At 52.0% G+C, this 21,793-nt stretch overlaps 8 protein-coding genes across 8 annotated transcripts; 3 read left to right on the forward strand and 5 right to left on the reverse strand.

Annotated features, from left to right (window-relative positions):
- Positions 1 to 351: 351 nt before the first annotated feature.
- Positions 352 to 1,915, reverse strand: C7974DRAFT_204853 (eukaryotic translation initiation factor-like protein 5). The gene has a single exon (XM_046136840.1). The coding sequence runs from the start codon at positions 1,741 to 1,743 to the stop codon at positions 499 to 501; it is 1,245 nt and encodes a 414-aa protein (XP_045996436.1). The 5' UTR covers positions 1,744 to 1,915; the 3' UTR covers positions 352 to 498.
- An 829-nt stretch (positions 1,916 to 2,744) lies between these two features.
- Positions 2,745 to 4,664, forward strand: C7974DRAFT_204913 (Hydroxyethylthiazole kinase family-domain-containing protein). The gene is made up of 2 exons (XM_046136842.1): positions 2,745 to 2,990; positions 3,072 to 4,664. Exons 1-2 carry the CDS (start codon positions 2,885 to 2,887, stop codon positions 4,616 to 4,618), a joined length of 1,653 nt encoding a protein of 550 aa, XP_045996437.1. The 5' UTR covers positions 2,745 to 2,884; the 3' UTR covers positions 4,619 to 4,664.
- Positions 4,665 to 6,059, reverse strand: C7974DRAFT_204914 (Saccharopine dehydrogenase-domain-containing protein). The gene has a single exon (XM_046136843.1). It carries the CDS (start codon positions 5,964 to 5,966, stop codon positions 4,710 to 4,712), a length of 1,257 nt encoding a protein of 418 aa, XP_045996438.1. The 5' UTR covers positions 5,967 to 6,059; the 3' UTR covers positions 4,665 to 4,709.
- A 1,404-nt stretch (positions 6,060 to 7,463) lies between these two features.
- C7974DRAFT_204951 (uncharacterized protein) lies at positions 7,464 to 9,920 on the forward strand. Its single transcript, XM_046136844.1, has 2 exons — positions 7,464 to 7,954; positions 8,123 to 9,920. Exons 1-2 carry the CDS (start codon positions 7,651 to 7,653, stop codon positions 9,736 to 9,738), a joined length of 1,920 nt encoding a protein of 639 aa, XP_045996439.1. The 5' UTR covers positions 7,464 to 7,650; the 3' UTR covers positions 9,739 to 9,920.
- A 789-nt stretch (positions 9,921 to 10,709) lies between these two features.
- Positions 10,710 to 11,414, reverse strand: C7974DRAFT_271844 (heterokaryon incompatibility protein-domain-containing protein; the record flags this gene model as incomplete). The annotated part of the gene is made up of 1 exon (XM_046137548.1): positions 10,710 to 11,414. A coding segment is annotated over one exon (705 nt), but the record flags the coding sequence as incomplete, so codon positions are not given.
- A 1,049-nt stretch (positions 11,415 to 12,463) lies between these two features.
- C7974DRAFT_414156 (uncharacterized protein) lies at positions 12,464 to 13,521 on the reverse strand (the record flags this gene model as incomplete). The annotated part of the gene is made up of 2 exons (XM_046143784.1): positions 12,464 to 13,042; positions 13,105 to 13,521. 2 exons carry the CDS (start codon positions 13,519 to 13,521, stop codon positions 12,464 to 12,466), a joined length of 996 nt encoding a protein of 331 aa, XP_045996441.1.
- A 230-nt stretch (positions 13,522 to 13,751) lies between these two features.
- Positions 13,752 to 15,145, reverse strand: C7974DRAFT_361030 (actin monomer binding protein-like protein). The gene is made up of 3 exons (XM_046139702.1): positions 15,027 to 15,145; positions 14,397 to 14,980; positions 13,752 to 14,375 (listed from the first exon to the last, which is right to left on the reverse strand). The coding sequence occupies exons 1-3, from the start codon at positions 15,043 to 15,045 to the stop codon at positions 13,941 to 13,943; spliced, it is 1,038 nt and encodes a 345-aa protein (XP_045996442.1). The 5' UTR covers positions 15,046 to 15,145; the 3' UTR covers positions 13,752 to 13,940.
- A 3,017-nt stretch (positions 15,146 to 18,162) lies between these two features.
- Positions 18,163 to 21,024, forward strand: C7974DRAFT_414159 (uncharacterized protein; the record flags this gene model as incomplete). Its single annotated transcript, XM_046143785.1, has 4 exons — positions 18,163 to 18,359; positions 18,432 to 19,090; positions 19,143 to 19,327; positions 19,381 to 21,024. 4 exons carry the CDS (start codon positions 18,163 to 18,165, stop codon positions 21,022 to 21,024), a joined length of 2,685 nt encoding a protein of 894 aa, XP_045996443.1.
- Positions 21,025 to 21,793: the final 769 nt, after the last annotated feature.

Genomic DNA, 21,793 nt, shown 5'->3' on the forward strand with positions numbered 1-21,793 from the left:
GTGTGAAAGGGCTGCATGATAATTGTGCGATTTGCTGGCTCGAGCATGTTGCCGGCAATAACAAGCGACGAATGTAGTCAATGAGAGCTCAAAGACCGAGCATGTGCCGATCAGATAAGAACATTGAATCGCAACATGCAACACGCTGCTTTTCTTGAACCACCAGATTCTCCACGTACGAATACAGAAGGGATATCCGAACATGCAGCTATGCGCGCCAGTAGGCCCAGGAGCCAGGAATGAGGAGCCGAAGGACGTGCAGAGCGCACATGCAAGCACAGGCACATATCACAGTGGAGTAGGTAACAAGCTAATTCAGCAACAGTTTTGATAGGCGGAGTATAGGGAGAGTAATGCCTCTAGCTAAACAATCATTGACACCCCGACACTCCTTCATTCACTACTCGGAACACACAACTCTTTCGAGCCGTGAACGCGAGAAGTCAGCACACGGGCTTCGAGGTGCTGTAGCAGCGCCATCGTGCTCAAGACAGTGGTCTACTCCTCCTCCTCCTCCTCCTCGCTATCCTCCTGGCAGAGCCACTCATAGAACTGCTCAGCAGACTTGCGTACGTTCTTGCTGACCTTGCGGTCAACGTACTTGCTGCTGGCCTTCTGGCACCAAGGCTTGAACACCTCCTCGCTTACAAGATCGTTGTTGTAGATCTGGATGCAGATGGCCGAGACCTGGGGGATGAGCTCGGGCTTGTCGTTGCCTACGAAGCGCTCAATACCACCGAGGAAAGCCTTCTCGTGCTTCTCGGAAGTGATGAGCTTTTGAAGCATAGGAGCGCGTCCCTCGATCTGCTTGACGATCTTGTCGCTGAAGAGGGTCTGGGGAATGACGGTCAGAGTGCGGTGCTTGGTCTCGATGCCCAGCTCCTTGGCCTTGAGGTAGATCTCAACGCTGTCAAGCTTGTCGACACCACCCTTCTCCTTAGCAGTGTCGATGATCCACTTGCCAAAGACGTCGTACTCGGACGCCTCAGCATCCTCCTCGCCCTCGATGACAAGGGCGCGCTTGAGATCGTCGGGAAGGTCCTGAGCACGAGCCTTGATGGCAGCCTCGGAGGTGTCAATGTGCCATTCAACCTCCTTGGCTTCCTCAATGTCCTCGGCGCGCTCCTGGATCTGCTTGGTAAGCTCGTCATCGCTGCCGGCATCGAGCTCGAAGTCGCCGTTGTCGTCGTCCTCAGCACTGTCTCCAGGACTGCCACCGTTCTGGGAGACCTCCTCGCCCCTGGCCTCAGCCTCCTTGCGAGCGCGACGCTCAGCCTTCTTGGTGGACTTGTCCTTCTTGCCCTTCTTAGGCTCGTTCTTCACGATGAAGGCAGAGAGCTTGAGGCGAGGGTCGACCTCGGAGATCTTACCACAAGCCTTGCAGTCAAGCGTGATGTTTCCGTCCTTGATGTTAACCTCAGTCTCGGGGTTCTTGCACTTCTTGCAGAGAACGAACTTGGAGATGAAGCCATCGAGGTAGTCCTGGAGCTTGCTAGCATCGTGAGCGCCGTTGATGATCCAGCGGTCATCGTTGGGGCTAGTGTTGGTTTGGGCACCGAGCTCGAAACCGAAGTATTTGATGACGTGAGCTGGGGGACGAGCCAGAGAGTTGGCAACGCTGGTCAGGTTGACGATGACGGTCTTGATGCCGTTGCCCTTGCCTTCAATCTTGGACTGAAGGCGCTCCATCTTGTAGCGGTAGAAGGGGTCGGTGACATCGCGGCGGATATTGACGGTAGCCATGGTTGCGGTGGTGAGGTTGGCGGGTGTGGAGTGGTTACTGAGGATTAGAAGAGAGGTTCTGGATCAGATCTGATATGCGTGGGAGGGCTGTAAAAGACATGCAATAGCTGTCTGTAGGATGCAGATTGTGTGTATGTGACTTAGAGTCAGGCAGGCACAATGTTAACCGTTGGTGGAATGGTGAAGACTGCGCGGTATCCGCATACAGCGAGAATGGTGCAGTTTGGGGGGAGGTTCGACTCGGAAGGCGTGGAGTTGGCGCGAATACATATACCGCAGTTGTCGTTGTCGACTCTGTGGTTGGGAGGGGTTGCTTCTGCGGTGCCTACAGGCAGATGTGGCGGATCAGCGAGGTCGCGAGGTGCGACTTGTAGGACGAGTTTGTGGGTGCTTGTGCTGCTGTTGCCAGTGGCGGACACTGGGGAGGGCGGGTTTGCCTGACGGGTTTGCGCTGGGCGAGGGTGTGGGTGTGTGCGGGCTTGGAAGAGTCGAGGGCAAGTTTTTAAAGGCGGTGGTGGAGAAGCATCTGTGGGCTCGAGCGCAGGCGCGACCCTAACCCGCGGCCAATTGCAGGGCTTTCCGTGGAACCACCAAGCAAGCAGCAATGCACAACACGTGTACCACAAACTGCCGTTCGTCTCGCTGCAGTCGGCGCCTGTTCAATCTATCGTTCGCCTGCTTGCAAAACGTACTCCCACAGACTGTTTACAGTGTAAGACAAACAGCCTGGGCCGCGTGCCGTCGACCACAAAGAAATTTCTCAATCAAATTCAAACGACTGCCTGGAACAAGCGTGCCTGTTTCAGCAAGCCCGAAGCCCGTTGCCGACGATGCCGATTGTCACACATTGCGCCGCGATGATGATGAGCAGTGTCCACCCCATGTTCCTGAACCTGGGCAAGCCCGTAGCTGACCAGCTCTGACTCCCACATGATATTCGGTTCTGGTCAATGTATGCAGCTGATTGTGCGAAATTTCTCTTGTGGTATTACTCGATGCGAAGTGAAAGAAATGGTGACCCATCTCGCCGCTCGTGTGGGGTAGGCTGTCCCGCTGAACAGTAAACGTCACTTCACGACTTTTCCTTGCAAATTAGACAATCATCAGGCACCGTGTATAGAACCATCCGACATCAGGAACAATGGCTGACCAAGTCGACTACTCGCTGTATCTTGTAACGGACTCGACAGAGGCCATTTTAGGCTCGAAAGATCTGGTTGAGGTTGTCGAGCAGGCCTTGCAAGGAGGTCGGTTGCACTTTCCTCTTTTCACGTGTACATCATGATGAACAGTACACATTGGAGATCAGCGATTGACACTTGTTCCAGGTGTGACCATTGTCCAGTACAGAGACAAGACTAGCGACACCGGTGCCCTCATCTCTACGGCCAAGAAATTGCATGAGAAGTGCAAGCAGTACAACATTCCTCTCCTCATCAACGACAGAGTTGACGTCGCGCTTGCCGTAGGCTGTGAAGGTGTCCACCTTGGCCAAGATGACATGAACATCGTTGAGGCACGCCGCCTCCTAGGAAACGACAAGATTGTTGGTGCTACTGTATCATCCGTTGAAGAGGCTACCGTAGCCGTGGAGCGAGGCGCAGACTACCTAGGCATTGGCACACTTTACTCTACCCAGACCAAGAAGAACACAAAGGAAATCATCGGCGTCAACGGTATCAGGAGGATCTTGAGCCATCTCGACAACGCTGGCGGAAAGAGTAAGGATGTCAAAACAGTCTGCATCGGCGGTGTCAATGCATCGAATGTCCAGCGCGTCATCTATCAACTGTCTGCTCCCCGTTCCAGCTCTTCAAAGCCCAAGACCATCGACGGCGTCGCCATTGTTTCCGCCATAGTGGGTGCCAAAGACCCCAAAGAAGCTTCGTCCCACCTTCGGCAACTCATCAAGTCTTCTCCACCATTCTCCAAGTCCAGCGACCCCGTTTTCTGGCTCGAGAAGAACGAAGATGAAATCAAGTCCGTGATTTCGACGGCCGACAAGGCCACCGCCGCAGTCCACTCCAAGAGCCCTCTTAGCCACAACATGACCAATCTCGTCGTCCAGAACTTCGCCGCTAACGTCGCCCTGGCCATCGGCGCATCTCCCATTATGGCCAACTACGGCGAAGAAGCACCCGATCTGTCGCGTCTCGGCGGTGCGCTTGTCGTAAACATGGGCACTGTGACGCCGGATGGGCTGCTGAACTATAAGAAGGCCATCACTGCGTACAACGCTGCCGGCGGGCCGATCGTGCTTGATCCTGTCGGTGCGGGCGCGACTAGTGTGCGTCGGGATGCGCTTGTACAGCTGTTGGCCGCTGGATACTTCGACCTCATCAAAGGGAACGAGAGGGAGATTATGGCGGTTGCGCGCGCTTCGGGCTTCACGTTGGATGATCTAAGTCAGCAGCGTGGCGTTGACAGTGGGGATTCACTGTTCAGCCTTGAACAGAGAGCGTATCTTGTTAGCACGATTGCGCAGCGGGAGAGAAATGTGGTGCTTATGACGGGCGCGACGGATGTTATCAGCGATGGCGTGAGGACTTATGCTATCAGCAATGGCCACGCGTACCTGGGGAAGATTACTGGCAGTGGGTGTACGCTGGGAACTACGTTGAGTGCGTATCTGGCTGCGTGGCCACAGGACAAGCTGCACGCGGCAATTGCAGGAATTCTGCATTACGAGATAGCGGCTGAGTATGCGGCGAAGAGAGAGGATGTCAAGGGTCCGGGGACGTTTGTGCCTGCATTCATTGATGAGCTTTTCGCTAGGGGCCAGATGGTCAGTGAGGAGAAGGAGAGTTGGGGCAAAGACGCAAAGGTTGATTGCCTAAAAGACATTTCCGACACCGGGCTTCTGAAGGACGTCTAATCGTTACACGCGCTGTGCTGCGTTACATATCGTAGGTTGTGACCGCGAGGTCCACCTTTTCTTCATTCACTTCATCCGCTTCGTCCACCTCTTATTCATCCACGTTGATCTTCATGCCGAATTCGTTAAGCGTGTCCACAAACTGCTCGCCCAGGGTAGCAGGCGTCAGAATACCGCCTCCCAGTCTGCTCGCTTCTGTCTCGTCAAGTTTACCCCTTAGGATGACATGCGCAGCGGCAGCCAGCGTGATCGCCGTAGCTGCGTATCCACCGTGACCACAGTCCAGCTTCCCCGTGACCTTCTGGCCACTGCCCTCGGCAACACCTACAGCACGGTAAGACATGAAGTCGTTCTTCATACTCTCCCTCGAAGGGCCCTCACCAGGGGGAGTAATCAGGTACTTCTTGAATAGAGGTGCAAGAATCATCCGCGTAGGTGGCAACGCAAGGAACAGTCCGACGAGAGCGAAGGCAACCTTGACAATAAGACCTTGAACAAGAGACTTGGCGCGCATATACTCGTCGAAGCGGAAGCGCGATCCGTATCCGTACAAACCAGCGGAGCGGTGTACGATACAGGTATCGACGTCGGACATGATATATTTTGTCTGCAGACCTCCGAGCTCGGCAATGTTGGGCAGACCGAGCAGACCTCCGCTAGGACTGTCGGCAGGCTTATCCAATTGTTTGTCGAACTTCTTTGGGCTGAGAGAGTACGGGTGCATGGATTTGGCTAGGTGACCGAGGGAATAGTTGCTGAACAGCTCCAGCATGGTGAGACTGGTGCCACCGCTAACGCCTGATTTGAAGTCGTAGAGAGTCATGATGACGCGTTCGCAGTCTGCTTGGAACCTCTTGCGGATGGTACGGGAGAGGACGTATGCCATGATATCGGCAGGTACGGAATCGAGGCCTGCTTCTGGGATGATGATGCTCTTGTTGGCCTTTGCAACTGTATCATACTTTGCGATCATGTCGTAAATCCAAGGCACCTCGCCGGTAGAGTCCAGGTAGTGGGTGCCATTGGCAGCGCAGGCTGCGAGCACAGGCTCGCCATAGTGCATGAATGGGCCGACAGTGGTGATAAGGAGTTTTGTCTTCTTGACAAGAGTGTCGAGCTGATCTGGCTTCAATTCGCAGGTCTCGACGTCTGGCAGCTTGCGATTTGCATTGACCTTCTTCAGCTCATCAATGACACCTTGAAGCTTCTTTGCGTTGCGTCCAGCAATTGCCCACTTGAGGTCCTCAGGCAGGTAGATGCTGATCCACTCTGCAACCAATTTTCCAGTGTATCCGGTAGCGCCGAGCAGGATGAGCTCATATTGGCGGTTGTTCTGTGTTGCAGCCATGTTGTGTTGAACAGCTGCAATTCAGAAAAAGAATTGCACGACTGGGTGTTGTTTGATGGGCAAAGTGGGATAGTTGTGGCCAAAATGGCTCCGTACTCGCAATCTTTGAATGTCGGACGAAGCTCTGCATGTGGGCAAGGCCGCTGAAGTCATGGACCGAGGCAGGGCCAAGCGCCCTGGACTGGTCACTGTACGCTGCAGGCCCCCGTCACGCCACATGATGCATTCACTGGTGCATGTATACTGAGACTAAGCAGCTGTATGATGATATGAACAGCGCCTGTATTCACAAGGTAAGCCGAGCGTATCGTTTGCTCGCGTAGAGTTCGAAGTAAGCTGGTCATTCCAGGCTATCGCCAGTGAGGTTAGCGCTGCCAAGGTCACCGCAAGACAGAGCGCACCACGACAACAAGACGCTGTCTCACCCCCACCACAAAGACGGGTAGCTAGCCAGCACAGGATCGATTATTTGCGCGACTGAATTTTTCTATGATAGTGGTTGACGAACCGCTATCCACATCACGCAGCCGGAGACCCTTGGGACGCGCTTGGAGGGGTCGCAAACCCACTGCCGCCTGGAGCGTCGCTGACGATCTAGGGTCTCGTAGGTCGAAGCGGATGGCTTTCTCAGACGCGCTCGAGCACCCGAACAAGGCAGCAACTGCCTCCTCGAGCAGGAACCAGTCGTTTGCGCCGAGCGCTGGCCCTCCGGCGCTTACACAGCCGCGAAGCACTTAGACGTAGCAATACAAGACCATACGTTTCCGCATGAATGCCCAAAGGCCTTCAGACCCGCGAGTGCGCGACGAATGCGTATCGAGACTACCAATGGTTTTCGCCATCGGCCTTGCTTCGAACCGTATCGAGACGCCTCGAGCTTCTGGCCACACTGCCTCTCCTGCGCCCGCGTGAAGTTGTGGCAATTCGAGCAATAGCCTTTGCATGATGATTGATGTTGATTTGAGGAGCAAACGTTGACTCCAGTTCTTCCGAAAGATGCCGGCAAACGGTGTCTTGCGAGCCGAGGATATCCCCCGATATGGCTCATACGGCGAGAATATTGCGAACCGCACGACTTGCTGCCGTGGCAGTTAGACCAACTTGCAAATGCGCAAGATTTGGGTACCATCTCGATCACAAGAGTCATTGTACGAACTACCAAACGAGCGCAAGGTCCAAGACAATCGATAAATCGGCACGGTCGCAGCGTTGGCAGGGAGGTGTCGGAACACGAAAGCAACGAACGAAGCTGAAACATGTTTGCATTCCAAGCATTCACCCGGTGATTTTGGCAAGTCATACGCCTCATCCATTTAGAGTGCCGTGACACGTGGTAAGGTAAGCCTCAAGTTCGGCGCCTGATACGGGTCAAAGGGCTGCGTCACCGCGGACAGTCCCTTTAGGCTAAGAGCGCTATACAACACGAAGGTACGCCCGTCCTAAATAACGACCCGCCTCACGATGCCAGATCACGGGTTTCGCAGGGTTGCGCTACTGCCTGCGGTGTGTGGCTGATGCAGGGTGGGAAGGTCATCCAAAGAACCCATGTCAGGCGCATGGGCCAAGAAGGCGCTAGGCGAACTACTTAAGCCCGCCCCTCCGTCTCTCGACCTTCCCCATCTCCAACTTATGAATCGCGTCAGACACTCTTTCCTTTCTTTCGCTTCTTCTAATTTACAAAACAATGGCCGAGACTTGTATAGTCTGCCTCGGCGATCTCGTCCACCCAGATGACGGACCACCCGCCACTGAGCTGCAATCAACGAGCAACTCGCTTCCGGATGGGGCTGATGCCAATCCCGGTAACCCTGATACGACCACCACGACAGCTTCAGAACAACCAGCTGAGGACGAAATGGTTGCACACCTGCTTCCATGCGGCCACAATTTACACAACGAATGTCTGAAACCTTGGGTCGAGAGAGCTAATAGCTGTCCAATATGTCGAGCCAGCTTCAACATGGTCGAGCTCAGCGCACGAGTAGGAGGTATGTCATTTTGCGATTTTACGAACTGGCGAGCCGCAAACTTCGGTGGCTGCCTAGCGGCCACCTAGCTACTGGCTAAATGGTCAGTCGAACTCGACCCAACCGTCCGCGACCGATTCAGTTGCAGCGTCCTGCGTCTATCATGAAACACAACTAACTGTGCTCCAGGCCCTAAGCTATCTGAGTATGCTGTCAAGGATAAGCAGCAGATCGCCGATATTGACCCCGCCATGATCGTCGACGAGGACTACGCGCTCGAGGATGACGGTAGTTACGACGCATGCATGATCTGTGATGAGTTTGGTGACGCATCACAGCTCATGTTCTGTCACAGCTGTGAACAACTCTGTCACGTCTTCTGTGCGGGTCTCGACGACATGCCCACTCGCGGCGCTTGGTACTGTCAGGGATGCATGGAGAACCCAGCGCTTCTTGAGGCTGCAACTCGCCGGCGTACGAACCCTCGAGGTCCTGCTGCGTGGATCAACGGACGCAGCCGTGTTCCCAGACACAATCGAGCTCCTGACGAATGGGTTGGGGTGTGGCAGAGCGTCTGGAACCGACTACAATGGGACATTGACTTTCCCTTCGAGGATGATGATCAGTCTGAGAATCAGTCCGAGGTTCTCAGACGCGAAGCACACGAATGGGAGCGACGCTTTGAGCTCGCTCGTCAGATGGGTGCCGGAACTCGATTCCGCGCTGCTGCCGACAACATTCACTCGCGACGCCGCGGCTCAAACCGCTCCTCACGACCAACCAACCGAGCACTTCACCGCGAGCCACCGAAGACGCCTCGAAACCCAGAATCACAAGAAGAGATCAGTGCCTGGAATCAGTTCGAGAAAGCACGGAGTCAGCTCGTGCAGATTAGTGATGCACCTGCGCCACCTGAGAGTACTACAAGCAGTCGACGAGGACGCAAGCGGAAGTCTGCCGATTCGTCTCCTGCTGGTGCTGAGCCTGTTGAGCAAGAGCCTGAGCGCAAGTTGAAGCGTCCACGAACTCGTCTACACATCGACAATGGAAGGGGAGAATCGTCCGCCTCGGCGGCTCGTCGCCGGACTATCCCCCATGAAGATGGCCCGGACCCGGCCATGTCGCCGTCTGCCGGCGAATCATCGAATGCCCCTGGCTTTCTTGCATCGTTATTACAGGAGGTCGAAGTCGACCGCTTTGCCGAACGCGACAAAGAGATCGCCGCCCCACAGCCCAAGCGCATCATTGTGGAGCGCGCTTGCTCACCCCAGCACTCGTCCCCGGGCCTATCCCCGGTCTACCAGCAACCTCGTGCTGGTATGACTACACCACCGCCTCTCAACCTAACACGCCCAAAGTCTCCTGTTGAACAGGACCAGGGATCGCCCACATACTCTCCATACTCGCCGGCCGACGATGAACGAATCGGGCGGCGGACACTGACACACCACGCTGCCGGCCTCAGCAGCCCGCCCCGGTCGAAGGACTCTTCACCTTCGCGGGCCCCATCGCTCTCGTATTCTACGAAGGCTGAACTACAACGCATGGTTACTGCAGTCTTGAAGCCGTTATACTTAAAGAAAGAAGTCACCAAGGAGGAATATACTGATATCAATCGTGACATTTCACGCTTGCTATACGACAAGGTTGGAGATGCTGGTGCTACTGCCTTGGCAGACCAGGAGACTAGGGAGAAGTGGCAGCGTATGGCTGGCGACGAGGTTGATAACGCCATCAAATCGTTGCACGCTGCTGGAGCCGCAGCACTCTCACCAGCCGCTGAGGACTCTGTATCGTCCTCCTGATTGCATTACGTGCTTGAGTCTTTGCTTGTTTAGCGCTGTGGGATACGGCGCATAGGTGACACGAAGATACCACGGGAACTGGCGTTATTGTACTGTAGATAATGTTTATCGATGATTGGGAGATGAATGCATACATTGTGTAGCTTCCCAAAGAGCTCACGGCACAATCACGTTTCAGTAAATGGTCATGTTTTGACCACGATTATGGCTCGAGAATAAATGAAGCTGGACAAATACCGGGCCGTGCAGGATCAAGCGATCCTGATCGAAGACTTGGTTGTTCCTACAAATGATCCCAAGGACCGACCACCAGCAAGACCAATTCGCTCCCAGGCACCAGGCACCCTCGAAGAACTGCCAAGTAAGAGTATGTTTGCCGTCAGTCGCGTATGCCCTACCAGGACGGCTAGACATCTACCTGTCCAGGATTCTTTCGGCGGTTCTTGCCCAAAAGGTACTCGCTCGACAAGCACTGCATCTTTTACTGATGCAGAATTCTGTTGGATCGGCCGCAAAGGGACATCAGCAGAGATTGTCACGTCTGACTTCAAGAACGCCGTTTCTTCTGAGCCTTGCCGAGGTTGCCAGAATCTTGGACACTTGTAGATATATGCGTTGCCCCAAGTAAAACGAGATTTCCCGATAGAGCAACTGATAGTCGTTGTAAATGCATAGGCCTCGATGGTTAACACGCCGCTCGCCGAGTCTACGTCGCTGATATCTAATTTGATCTTATCTGCTCCCAAACTCCCTCTCTTTGGCAAGCAATTGGTGAAAGTGACTGGGCCTTCGATGCTAGCCCAACTCCAGCTTGGAGCAGTGTATTTGGGGTGCATACTGCAGGGATGCTTGGGGGTCTCATCTGCGGCATCTTCTCCTGAACGGAGCACATCTTGTGCCGTCCAGGCTAGACTCTTGTCGAGAAAGTCTCTCCACAGGCCCCAGATTGGAATCCACCCATGGATGTTGGCAATTCGTTCTGTTACGGAGTTGATGGCAGGCAACCGGTCGAGGGAGTATGTGATATCTCTCTGGGAGAACTCTTGCACTAGGGTGAACCAGTCCAGATGGGTCATCTTCTCCACTCGAGCCGTCCAAGAAGGGCTTGTAACAGATGCACCGTATCCTTCCCAGACTGAATGATTGCGGCATTCAAACTTCAGCGCAGATGGCGTAAAGAATACGGTGCGTGCAGCAAGCAAACGCTCTTGCCAGATCCACGCCCTTTTGGAGACTTTGCCATACTTCCCTCCTTCTGCTTCCCAACCCAACAGATAGGGTCTTCGACGAAAGCGAAGACCAAGTGAGTGGTCAGGTGCCCACTGGGGCTTGATGTTGAGACCATAGCTTCTCCATTTCGGATCTCTCTCTACTAAGATGCTATCCATCTCTGATTCTGCAGATGCCGCGACAAGGCTCAGTGTAGCATTGCCATAGTATTGCCCCATCTTAGGCGCTTGGGCGGACCAGTCGCTAGCATCTCCTTGTATGATGCACAGTCGATCGATCCAGATATAGTCGATTCCTAGCGCGCGAGCACATGTGAGGACATCAGTAAAAAGGGGCGGTAGATCAGACGCCCTGAAGCCAGCCTTTCGATCCGCGAAGGTTTTTGCATCTGTGAGAAACGTGTCCTGCTGTTTCGGACCCCAGCAATAGCTCAGTGCGATATAACGTGCGTGAGCCCCGTTGGACTCGATCAATCGCACTTGTCCACTGCTTCCTGGGTCAGTCCAGAGTACACGATCGGGTAGCCGAGGGGTTGTGTTGTCTCCGCAACTGTGGTTCTGAAGACATGTTGTGATATGGTTTGATATGAAGTCAATGCTCACGTCACTTTCTGCGTGCCACGCTTCTTCGGGAGCAGTGCCTATATGGTTTATGAGAGGGCTCAGTAGCGTGTCAGATAAGCCTATAAGAAGCAATCAGAATAATGGTTTTCCTCCATAAAGCACAGAATAAGAACCTACCATTTTCGTTTTTTGACAACTCCGTAACCCCCGGCCTGTAGATTTCAAGCTCCACAGGTACCTCGAAGTCGCGTGTGCCCTCAACAAACTTGACTTCTATTTCGTACCCGAATCTCTCGGGTTCGTGTTGGGGTCCAACGGCTGTCACGTACGTATTCTGTCCAGCAGAAGTAACTCCACTGTTCCATCTAACGATGACCGGAAGATTGGGCGATAGGAAGAGTTCGACGAACGACTTCTCCGTTTCCCAAGCAGGGCGGATTGTGCTGAGTGCTTTGCAGAGTAGATTGCAGTACATGCATCCACCATCTGCACGGTCTAGTAGATTTTCACGTTTGACTGAAAGCTTTGTGCTCGGCGTGTTGGTTGCAACGACATACTCAATCTGGGCCCAATCGTAACCGGGCAGCGCTGGACCGAATGCAATTTTTCGTGCATCAAGGTTACAACAACTTGAACAAGGCCATGAGAGTATCTTACGCACAATTTCTTCAGGGTTCTGACAATCCGCTGTCAGACGATCGAAGTCACCGGCCCCTGTAGGGAGGACGGAGTGAGTCGTGTCAATATTTGACATACTACAACATAGGGAGGAAAGAGAGCAGTAAATGGAGATAGATTTCAGACTGTGAAGGACGAATGGAGGTTGTCTTAGATTAAGATGCCTGCCTTGGAAGGTGCCTTGAGCCTTGGCAACGCCTCATGCTACCGGTACTGGGACTGGATCGTCTGACTGCCTCCAACCCTTGCATTGCCTAATCTAAATCTGTCGGCTCAACCTCAGCCTCGCGAGGCGCTTCAGGTATCTGTCCCTCTCTTTTGAGATTCTCGTACAAGGCAATCGCCGCGAGCGCCTTTGCATCACGGCCAGCCTCCCTCCAGGCTTTGTTCAGTGGAACAAGTTTGAGCGTGATCTTTTCGCCCTCGTCGCGCAGGCCTGTTGCCTTGCCTTGTAGCCAGTTCATGTGGCGTCGAGTCAGCCGCTTTTGGCAAAGGAAGATTGGTATAAACTCGTCACAAGCACCGACGCTGGGGTACATCGAATTTTCAACTTTCTCAGATCCATTGGCAGCTGTATTCGCTTGGCTTGTCCAGGGCGTCACAGGTACACCTTCCAGCGCGAGCTCTGACAGATTGACAAGATCGCTTTCCCTGACTTTGAGTTTTGCCTCCTCTTCGATCTCGTTGGCTGCTGCGCCTTTGAGCGAGCCACCATCCAGCATACCTGCCGGTATCTCGGTGAACGCTAACGAGCCTGCTGCTATGCGCGGCTGCACTGTGAGAATGACATGTTTATCATCGTCTCCTTGTGCGTCTTCGGGCTGTACGATGATCTATATTTGACTTGATTAACATGTTGTTCTTCGTTCGCGGAGTGACTGAGAAGAACACTCACGAGTACCGCAACACTCCCTCCTCTTAGGAAAACTGCTCCAGGAATCCAGTCTATTCTCGCTTTCTCTTCTCCATCGTGTATGTAGGGATCTGTCTCAATTCTGGACTGAATTTTCATGAACCCCAACTTATCTTGCTTGCCTGGTAGATTTCGCCAGAACCAGTCTACAGCCTGGACCTCCAGCGTCCGTAGCTTGTAAGGGTGCTTGTGAAATGGGTGAGCTTCATTCTGCTGGAGGCTGAAATTATGCAGCAGATTCGAAAGCCAGTTATCGAGAGCTGGAAATGTAAACGCCGCTTCAGGGTTTGACTGTGATGTCAAGAGACTTTCGAACTCTTCCTGCGTAAGACTTTTGGGCAGATGTACTTCGACAGGTGTGCTGAAGGTGTAGTGCTTGTACTGGCTGATGGTCGTCATGTTTTTTCTGGGGGGCAATGTGCGTAGTAAATGAGTTGAGCGAGAAAAGGATGGAAGCCGTTGACCGTGATGAAAAGTATGAAGGGAAGATGTAGGAACCCTTCGAAGGTGATGTAGAAGGCGGGTGCAGGGGCAGAAAGGCAACAAAGGTCTTTGCATGCTAGGTGTACAAGGCGCACAGACTGTAGTTGCCTAGCTGTTCGTTTTAGATTCTAAGATATGCCGTTTGTGGTGCTGACATCACAAGGCACAAACGAAGGGTGCAGTGTTGTGGTGGCTGTGCTAGCCTAAAATAGTTAGGTCATGCCACACTGACGGTTCGCAACCTTTCTACTCGCAATGTCTACAAATTATGGTACTCTGACGCGTAAAGTTCTTTCGTTCACACCTATTATATTAGCATAAACGAGCCATCTCTTTCACTTCACTGCGTCGTAGAACTTCTTATCCCTATCCAGTCCCTCGTACTGACTCTCAGTACCTTGCCATCCGCCTCTCAGGTACATGCTTCTGAACTTTCCTACTTTATCGTCTCCTTGTTCGAACACCAGATCTTCTGGTTCGTGAATCTCGATCTTCTGATCAACGTGTACGCCGCAATCTCCAGCATGAACATTGACTAGACCGGGAATAGCCATTGTATGTTTCATGCGCTGCTGTACGGTTGCGGAATCGGGTGAATGAAAGACGAAGTAGAGAAGTTTGTTGGGATGACGGTAGAACGTGAAGGTGGGATGCGCCGTTGGGAGATGTGAGGATACTTGTTCAGGCGGCAGAGACGAAGTCTGCAGGTCAAGAGCGAGGGACAGATCTGCGTCCAGGGACTGAATTATGATTAGATGTAAGTACGTTTCCTAAAGAAGAAGCAGACTTACAATCTGCACACAGTCTCCCTCGTTTTCAAGCTTCCCGAGTGCTCCAAGAACTTCATCTGTAATCTTATTCTTCATTCTGCGGTCGCAGAGGCGGCATTCGTTCTTTTTGTAGCCTGCATCCTTCGGATCGAAACTTTGGTCGTGCGCATCTTCGCACGCATCTGTGCATTTCTCTGGTCTGTTTCCTTGCCTGTGTGCATCTCTTTCAACCCAGGATCGTGCATCTGTTATCTCCCCGATTTCTTTGCAAATCAAGCTCATCTCAAAATGCTCCCCTCCTAACAATTGCACCAAGTCATGTCTGTAGCGGAGGTACTTCTCGCGTTCATCCTCAGGTGCTCGGTACGGCACAAATGTAATTGCATAAATAGAGCTGCCGCGGCGAAGAAGAATGTAGAGAGATGTCTTGGAATCAAGTACATCATCCAGCAGGCTGAGATTACTCTGGAAGGGGCTTTCTGGACCCTTGCTGCGAATACTCGGATGGGCATGAAGCGTGTTTCCGTCGAGAGTCAAGATCAAAGCTATCAGAGAGCTATCAAGAGTGAAGGAGTCAAAAGCATCTGCGACAGCTGATGGGATTTCTGCGACTGGTCAGATGTAAACCTTTAACATGAACATGTACCATACCTATAGGATTGCTCGTCATTGTTTGTGCGCGAGATCGTGCGATTTGGCCTTTGATGGCCTCCAAGGTTGCCAGGAACAATATATAGGCGTGAGAATCGTAGTTGCCTAATGGACAAAGGTTTATGCGTGGACATTGCGTATTGGCGACGCGTCATGTCTTTTATCTGATCCAGAAGTTGAGTGCGGTGTTCCGCACCCCCTGCGGAGTTGGCTTGCGGAGTTCAACGCCACTCTGCCCATTTCGAACAACAACATCACGCATTGTGTTTCTTTGTTCGCTGACTTGTGTTACCAGAGCGTTCGACTTGTCCGTCTCCCAACTAGCATTCCATTACTATTAATCATAACCGTTGGTGTTCAGAAAACCGCCAGACCACCGTTTCTGCTCGGTGACCACATTAAATCCAGGTTATGGCAACGACCTCTTCCTTTTCTTCTTCTTCATTGCCTCTTGAAACCACCTCGCACTCCCTTGCTTGAGGAATGGTTTGCGTTCTACGCAGAGAATACATATGAACCATCAGCGCCTTCGTCTTCTCATAAAACTCCAAAGCACAGCCGTTGTGAATGAGGTCGTACTCGGGAGCAAAGCGCTCGCGAAATGCTAAGTAATAGTCATCCATACTTCGCTCTCGAATCTCGTTCAGTGTAGATAGTAGTTGTACGTCTGCGGACTTCAGAGTCGATTTGAGATAGTCGTCGAATACCAACTTTGAGGGTACCAGATCGATGCTATCATCTTCAGACTGCTGTCGGAGAGACTTCTGTAGACCTTTAGAGATGTGCAACATGAGTTTCAGCGCCGAGTACAGTCTCCAGCGCAATGTATCACCACCCATGTTTGTCTTGACGAACTGTATCTCAAGAACAATCGTCTGCACAGTTGCAGCAAGGTCGCACGAGTTTTTGGAAAAAAGATGCTCCATATGTTGCTCATGCGCTTCAAGGCGTTTCACTGCTGCAGGGGCGTCCAGATGTTGTAGTGTTGTAAGGCTCAGATCTTCGTTGTTAGTGACATTTCTAGGATAATATCGGATCCTCCACTCACCAGACTCCAAACCGTAGTGCTTGATGACCTCATAGCATTCTATTGGCATTCCGTAATTTCGGTTCTTCCATTTATCTCGCTCGTCTTTCATCTTCTGTAAATCCTCGCGCAGGCCTCGCATCTCCTCACGTGCTCTCCGAAGGTCGTCCATTAGGATAGCTTCTTCGGGCCGCCGCCGAGTAGGTGAAGGCTGTGGCGTGAGAGGTGCGATGTAATCAACCTGCCCATACTTGACAGCATTGATCTTCAAGCATTCGCCAACTTCGTGTTCGCTGCGTTTCGAGCAGGTACAGCTGCTGATAGCTACTCCCACCGAGCCGCACTCACTCGGAGCAGGTGAGTAAGTCGAGCTCATAGCGTATAAACAGTTCGAGTGTGCAGTATTCCAAACCGGACATTGATCAACTGTTGTCAGACGGGTCAATGAGGCAAGTAGAGAGAACGCAGGGAATGCAACAGTGGAAGCAGACCGCGCTTTTTGAGGTCTTCAATACTCCTTCCAGTGGCGCCCACAATGGAAATGAAATTCGATTTGACTTTCCGACCTTCAGCCCCGGGCCAAACGGCAACTGCAGGTAGCCACAACCCATCGGAATCGCCTAGCTTAACGCTCGATGGATCCATCAAGAGACGTTGAGTTGAAGCTCCCGATGAAGGCAGTGGTCCCATGACTTCTCATTGGTGACGACGGAACTGTGGCACCAGGGGCTGCGGCTACATAACGTCAGATCAGCCGCAGCTCGCGTCGAGTTTCACGAAAACACAACAAATAAACTCCGAGATTGTGTGTGGGTCAATATCAGGGGCAGCGGGTGGTACGTGAGTAGTTCGTGATGAGCTCCCACTAAGTGGAATGGTGGAGAAGGCTAGTGCTTCCAGGCCAGGATAGTGCTGTCGCGAACGCGTCGCGGTCGAAGCTCCGCTATCGCTACCATAATCTTCTCTGTTCTTTCATGACCTCGATCTCCGGAACTACTACTGATAAGTCGCGATTAGAGCATGAAACTTGGTGCTTGCCACGCAGTCGCATCGAGCACGACGACGCAAGATCATCTGAAAGCCCAGCTCTTTCAACATAAGCTGCAATCATATGCTAAAGCCCACACTAAAGTTTTCCACCGGCTCGATGAGACAATCTTCCAATTTTTCATGTAGCGGTTTTGTGGGGTACCCACATAGGGCCCAAAAGGTTGCGAGGTTGTGTGCTCGATTAGTACCACGATTTGAGCTACGTCTCGATACGCCCCAAGATCGACTTTGTATATAATCCCTTTGACGTAGGTGTTGTAATATTTTTGCTGCCCGTCGCTAATTCAACTGCATTCTCGCACCTCCCATCCCGCGCTTTGAACCAAACTTGGCCTGCTGCTGAGTAGGAACGAAGCAATCATCAGTCCTGGTGGCAGATGTTTTCAGCTCGACACTGCGTATCTCCCGAGCCATGAGCTTGGACATGCGTTGTCACGATCCTGCGCTCCGAAAGAAGTTGGATGTGCGTTGCCGAACCAATTGATATTGTTATAACCTCTCAGGAAGAACACAACTTGGACATGCTTATGAATTTGCTGGCTGCATATAATGATTCCAACAGCGACCTCGGCGACCTTATTCTTACATTCTAACCGAATGCGCATGCGTAAGGAAACATAATTGCTAGATGTCCGATCTTGAAGAGGTAGTTCCAGTATATCTTAGATATCTTGTAACACGGCATTTAACTCCCCACATCTCTACGTCGGAATACCAAGACGAATAGATTTACCTGCAAGTACACAAGAACTAGAACCGCGAGTATCACCTTAAGCTCCACATAAGACGCTCACGTCTCTCTCACTTGATCTACTCGACTTCTCTCACCTTCGATGCAGGACGGATACCTCTGGTGGGGCTGTTCTATGTACACCATTACCTACCAACCTCCATCCCTCATCCACTCTCGACTCTGCCATCACACTCCCAGTCATCAAAGGCTGTTTCACACCACCGCATTCCGCTATCTGCACCAGTCAAAGCCGCATTGCACATAAGTACGATCAAGACCATACCATGCTCAAAACACTCATGGAGCTAACTTCGAGCAGTCATCTCATGGCGACCAACGACATGGTTGCAGATGTTCTCAGCATTGAAGAATTTCCTGCGTACCTGAAAACACAGAAGAATCTCTCGAGATACGATCCTAGCGTCGAGAGAAGGCCTGATCATCCTTGGTACCAGGTCGAACAGGCCCGGATCGATGAGCTGCTCAAGGAGTTTGCACAGGCAGTCGTTGATCTTCTGAAGGGGTCTCCGGATGATGACAAAGAACTTTAACATCTTATTCGTAACGCCGACAAACTCGCCAACGTCCTACGCAGTCCTGCAGTCAAAGTAGCCCTTCTTGGTGCGCAAGGCGCAGGCAAGAGCCTAGGCACGAATGCCATTTTCGACTGTGATGGTCTGTCGCTTACGGGAGCTGATGGTGCTGCATGCACAAGCTCCATAACGCGATATGTCGGCTATCGCTCAGGAGGAGGTGGTGGCAATCGGTACTTCGCGGAGATCAAATTCCTCGATGCCGAAAAGTGTAGGACTCTCCTCGAAGAACATGCACGCTCGTACTACCAGCGCATGCACGCAGACGATGATTCGGATGACGAGGATGCCAAGAAGGATGGGAGTGGCAAAGATGACGAGATGGATGTCCGCCTCAGTGACACAGCTTTAGATGTGTTCACCACTTTATTCGGCTCCAAAAATGCGTTCCTTGAGCACTGGAGCAGAGAAGCATACCTCAACAAGGAATTCGTTCGCATCTGTAAGCTGAAGTGCGAGGAAGCTTTACAGAATGAAGGCGCGGATAGACAGAGAGTAGTCGTCAAGAGCGCTGAAAATCAGCACGCACTTGTTGAGCAGCTCAAGCCATTCTTAACCAAAATTCCGGATGTCAATTGTCTGTGGCCTTTAGTCGACAACATCACAGTCAACTTCAATAACGATCTTCTGTCAGCCGGATTGGAGATCATTGATCTTCCTGGTATGAATGGTCCCACACATCTATCTGATTTTCCGCATTAACTTTTCACCAGGTTGGGGCGACTTGAATCTGTCTCGAGCACGCCACGCCGAAGAGATCAGTCACAACGTAGACGCCGTGATAATCCTGACGGATACCATCCGAATCACTACTGAAGACAAGCTTATCAACTCGATACGCGCAGCCGTTGCACACCACGGCGCATCAAAGGTCAAGATCGTGGCCACAAAGATTGACGTGAGTGCTATAGAGCTCTGAGACTCTTAAATCCCTTTCTAAATGACATGCAGGCCATCAATAAGAACCAACTATCCCAGTACAAAGGGGGCATCTACGATGAGATCAAGCGATTCAAGGAAATTGCTGATAAGGAAGAGTCTCTTCTTGAAAATGCAGATGATCTCGAAAGTCTGATAAAGAAAGACATGATATCAAAGTACATATCATACTTGGTCCGAGCAACATTGCAAGCAAAGGTTACGAGCCGCGTGAAGGGCATCACCAACGACTTTGCCGCGAAATTGCAAGGCCGTACCACCAAGGAACTCCCACAGGTGTTCCACACGTCTGCGTCGGAATATATGGAGTGGATTAAGCCCGATCGGATCAACTTCAAAGACCAGCCATCTCTCCCAGTGGAGATGACAGGTATTCCCGCCATTCGGCAATTTCTATACACTCTCCCTGCAGAGCAAAACCTGAAGGATTACGAAGACCATATATACAACATCCTTCCCGCATTTCTGGACAGGATTGAACGCACCGTTACTGTGACTGATCGTGATGGAGGTTTCACGAGCATCTCCGAAGACTTTAGTGCGGTACGAAAGCCATTCATGACGAAAACACTGTCGGGTGTGAAGGCCAAGTTCCAAATCTTTTCGCAGGCGAAGATTGCTACGCTGACTCTAGAGTCACTGAATTACAAAGAGCACGTTCAGGATCTCCTTCTAGACTGGTCCGGTCTCAAGGCTCCAGCATTCAACCGCATCCTCAAGAACCGAGGCCTGGTGCCAAAGGGCTTATCTAAAGCTCGAGGGCTCGAGCAAGGTGCAGACTGGAACAGGGACCTGGCAGTCATACTGGCACCTGCCTTTCAAAAATGGATCAAGGAGCATCAAGAACGCATGCGGAATATGTTACCTTCCCTGGCATACGCCTTCGATAAATTTTACCACAAGATCATCCGTGTGATGAACGCCTCTGAGGCGAATGTTCCCACCGTGGAGAAAGCAAAGCTGAAATGGGCGCCGCTGAGAACCAAAATGCTGGTGAAGCTTGAGTCGCTCATGGACGAGGTTAACTTGATTCAGTCCAAAACTTTCGATTGGGCAATCATGGACTACGACAGACAGAACAGTCTGATATCAGAAGTGACTGATAGCATCTACATTGAAGTGTTCAATACTGCGCCAGCTTTGAAGCCGATCAATCCAAATGCCAAAAAGCAGTCGAAGCAATACGTCACACCCAAGCTGAAGTTCCAGATGAACAGGCTGAACGAACTTTTCCTCCAGCCAGGCGACCACTTTGTCGACCGAGTTATCAACCACTTCCAGTCAAGGTTGGATAAGGACATACGGCACATACTGGACAAGCATTTTGGACATATCGAAAAGCTGTTTGATGAGTTCAATGACAAGATCCGAGCCCAAGGTCCGATTCGTTACCAGCTTAGGGCTGACGGGGAAGCCATTCGCGCCGACGTACAGGAGCGCATTCCAGAGCTACAGGCCAGAATTGACCAACTGGTAGCATTACTGCCTGCTCGCGTCAGCTCAGACGAGAAGGCACAGGACATGCAGGTCGATGATATTGATGTCAAAGAGGAGGACGATTTCGCGGCTATCCATGATAGGGTGGCTAAACGCACGAAGCATGAGCCTCCTGTAGGTGGCCGTCTGGGTAAGAGAGTCAAGCAAGAACACCTTTGAGTTTCTGGCCCAAGGAGGAAGCCATATAGCGACCCCTGAGAGCAATTTCATACACACACGGCATCAGCCATTTGGGGTGGGATGGTAACGGACTTGGTCGATAGGCTGAAATGCCTGGGCATGGGACCGGAAACTTGGCGCGATTACTCTGCTCTGCATTTTCTTTCTTTGTTTCCTCATGCCCAGGCAGCTAATGCTGCAGTCCACCGATCAATTGACCACACGGCTCAGCACAAGCATGCAAGGCAGCATGATCTGCATGGGGCGGGAACCGATAGCCGAGAGTCACTTAGTTAGTCCAGCGAATACAAAAATTGTTTACCAATCATGAACTAGCTGCTATTGGCAGTTGGCAAGCTACTGCACGATAGACTGTCAACTGTGCAGCCTCGAAAGAACTGCTAATTATTGGAGCGTAGTATGCGATTCGCAGAGGTGAGCTGCGCAGTTTGGGGCCGGTGTAAGCGTCATGGTAGCGCCACAACGCCAGCACTTTATATACAACGACATCGCTAGTCGGAAAGAGCAGGTGTGTATGATTTAATTGATTCTGTGGAGGGGGCCGCGCGGCCTTTCAGCTCTGCGATCTTCTCCCACCGTGACACCAATATTGAAGTGTCCGTCTGTCTCGCTCATGCCGCCCGGCTCACCGCGACTCGGCTCCGGCAGCGGCTATGTGTATTCCAATCCGGATCTCGTGGCCGGATGAGGCTGTCCTTCGTATGTACGTAGCAACGTGATAACGCTTCGAAGCGACAAGTGTATTCTA

The sequence above is a fragment of the Boeremia exigua genome (genome assembly GCF_020726555.1).
Source record: "Boeremia exigua strain MPI-SDFR-AT-0100 chromosome Unknown C7974scaffold_7, whole genome shotgun sequence".
In the NCBI taxonomy this organism is placed as follows: domain Eukaryota; kingdom Fungi; phylum Ascomycota; class Dothideomycetes; order Pleosporales; family Didymellaceae; genus Boeremia; species Boeremia exigua.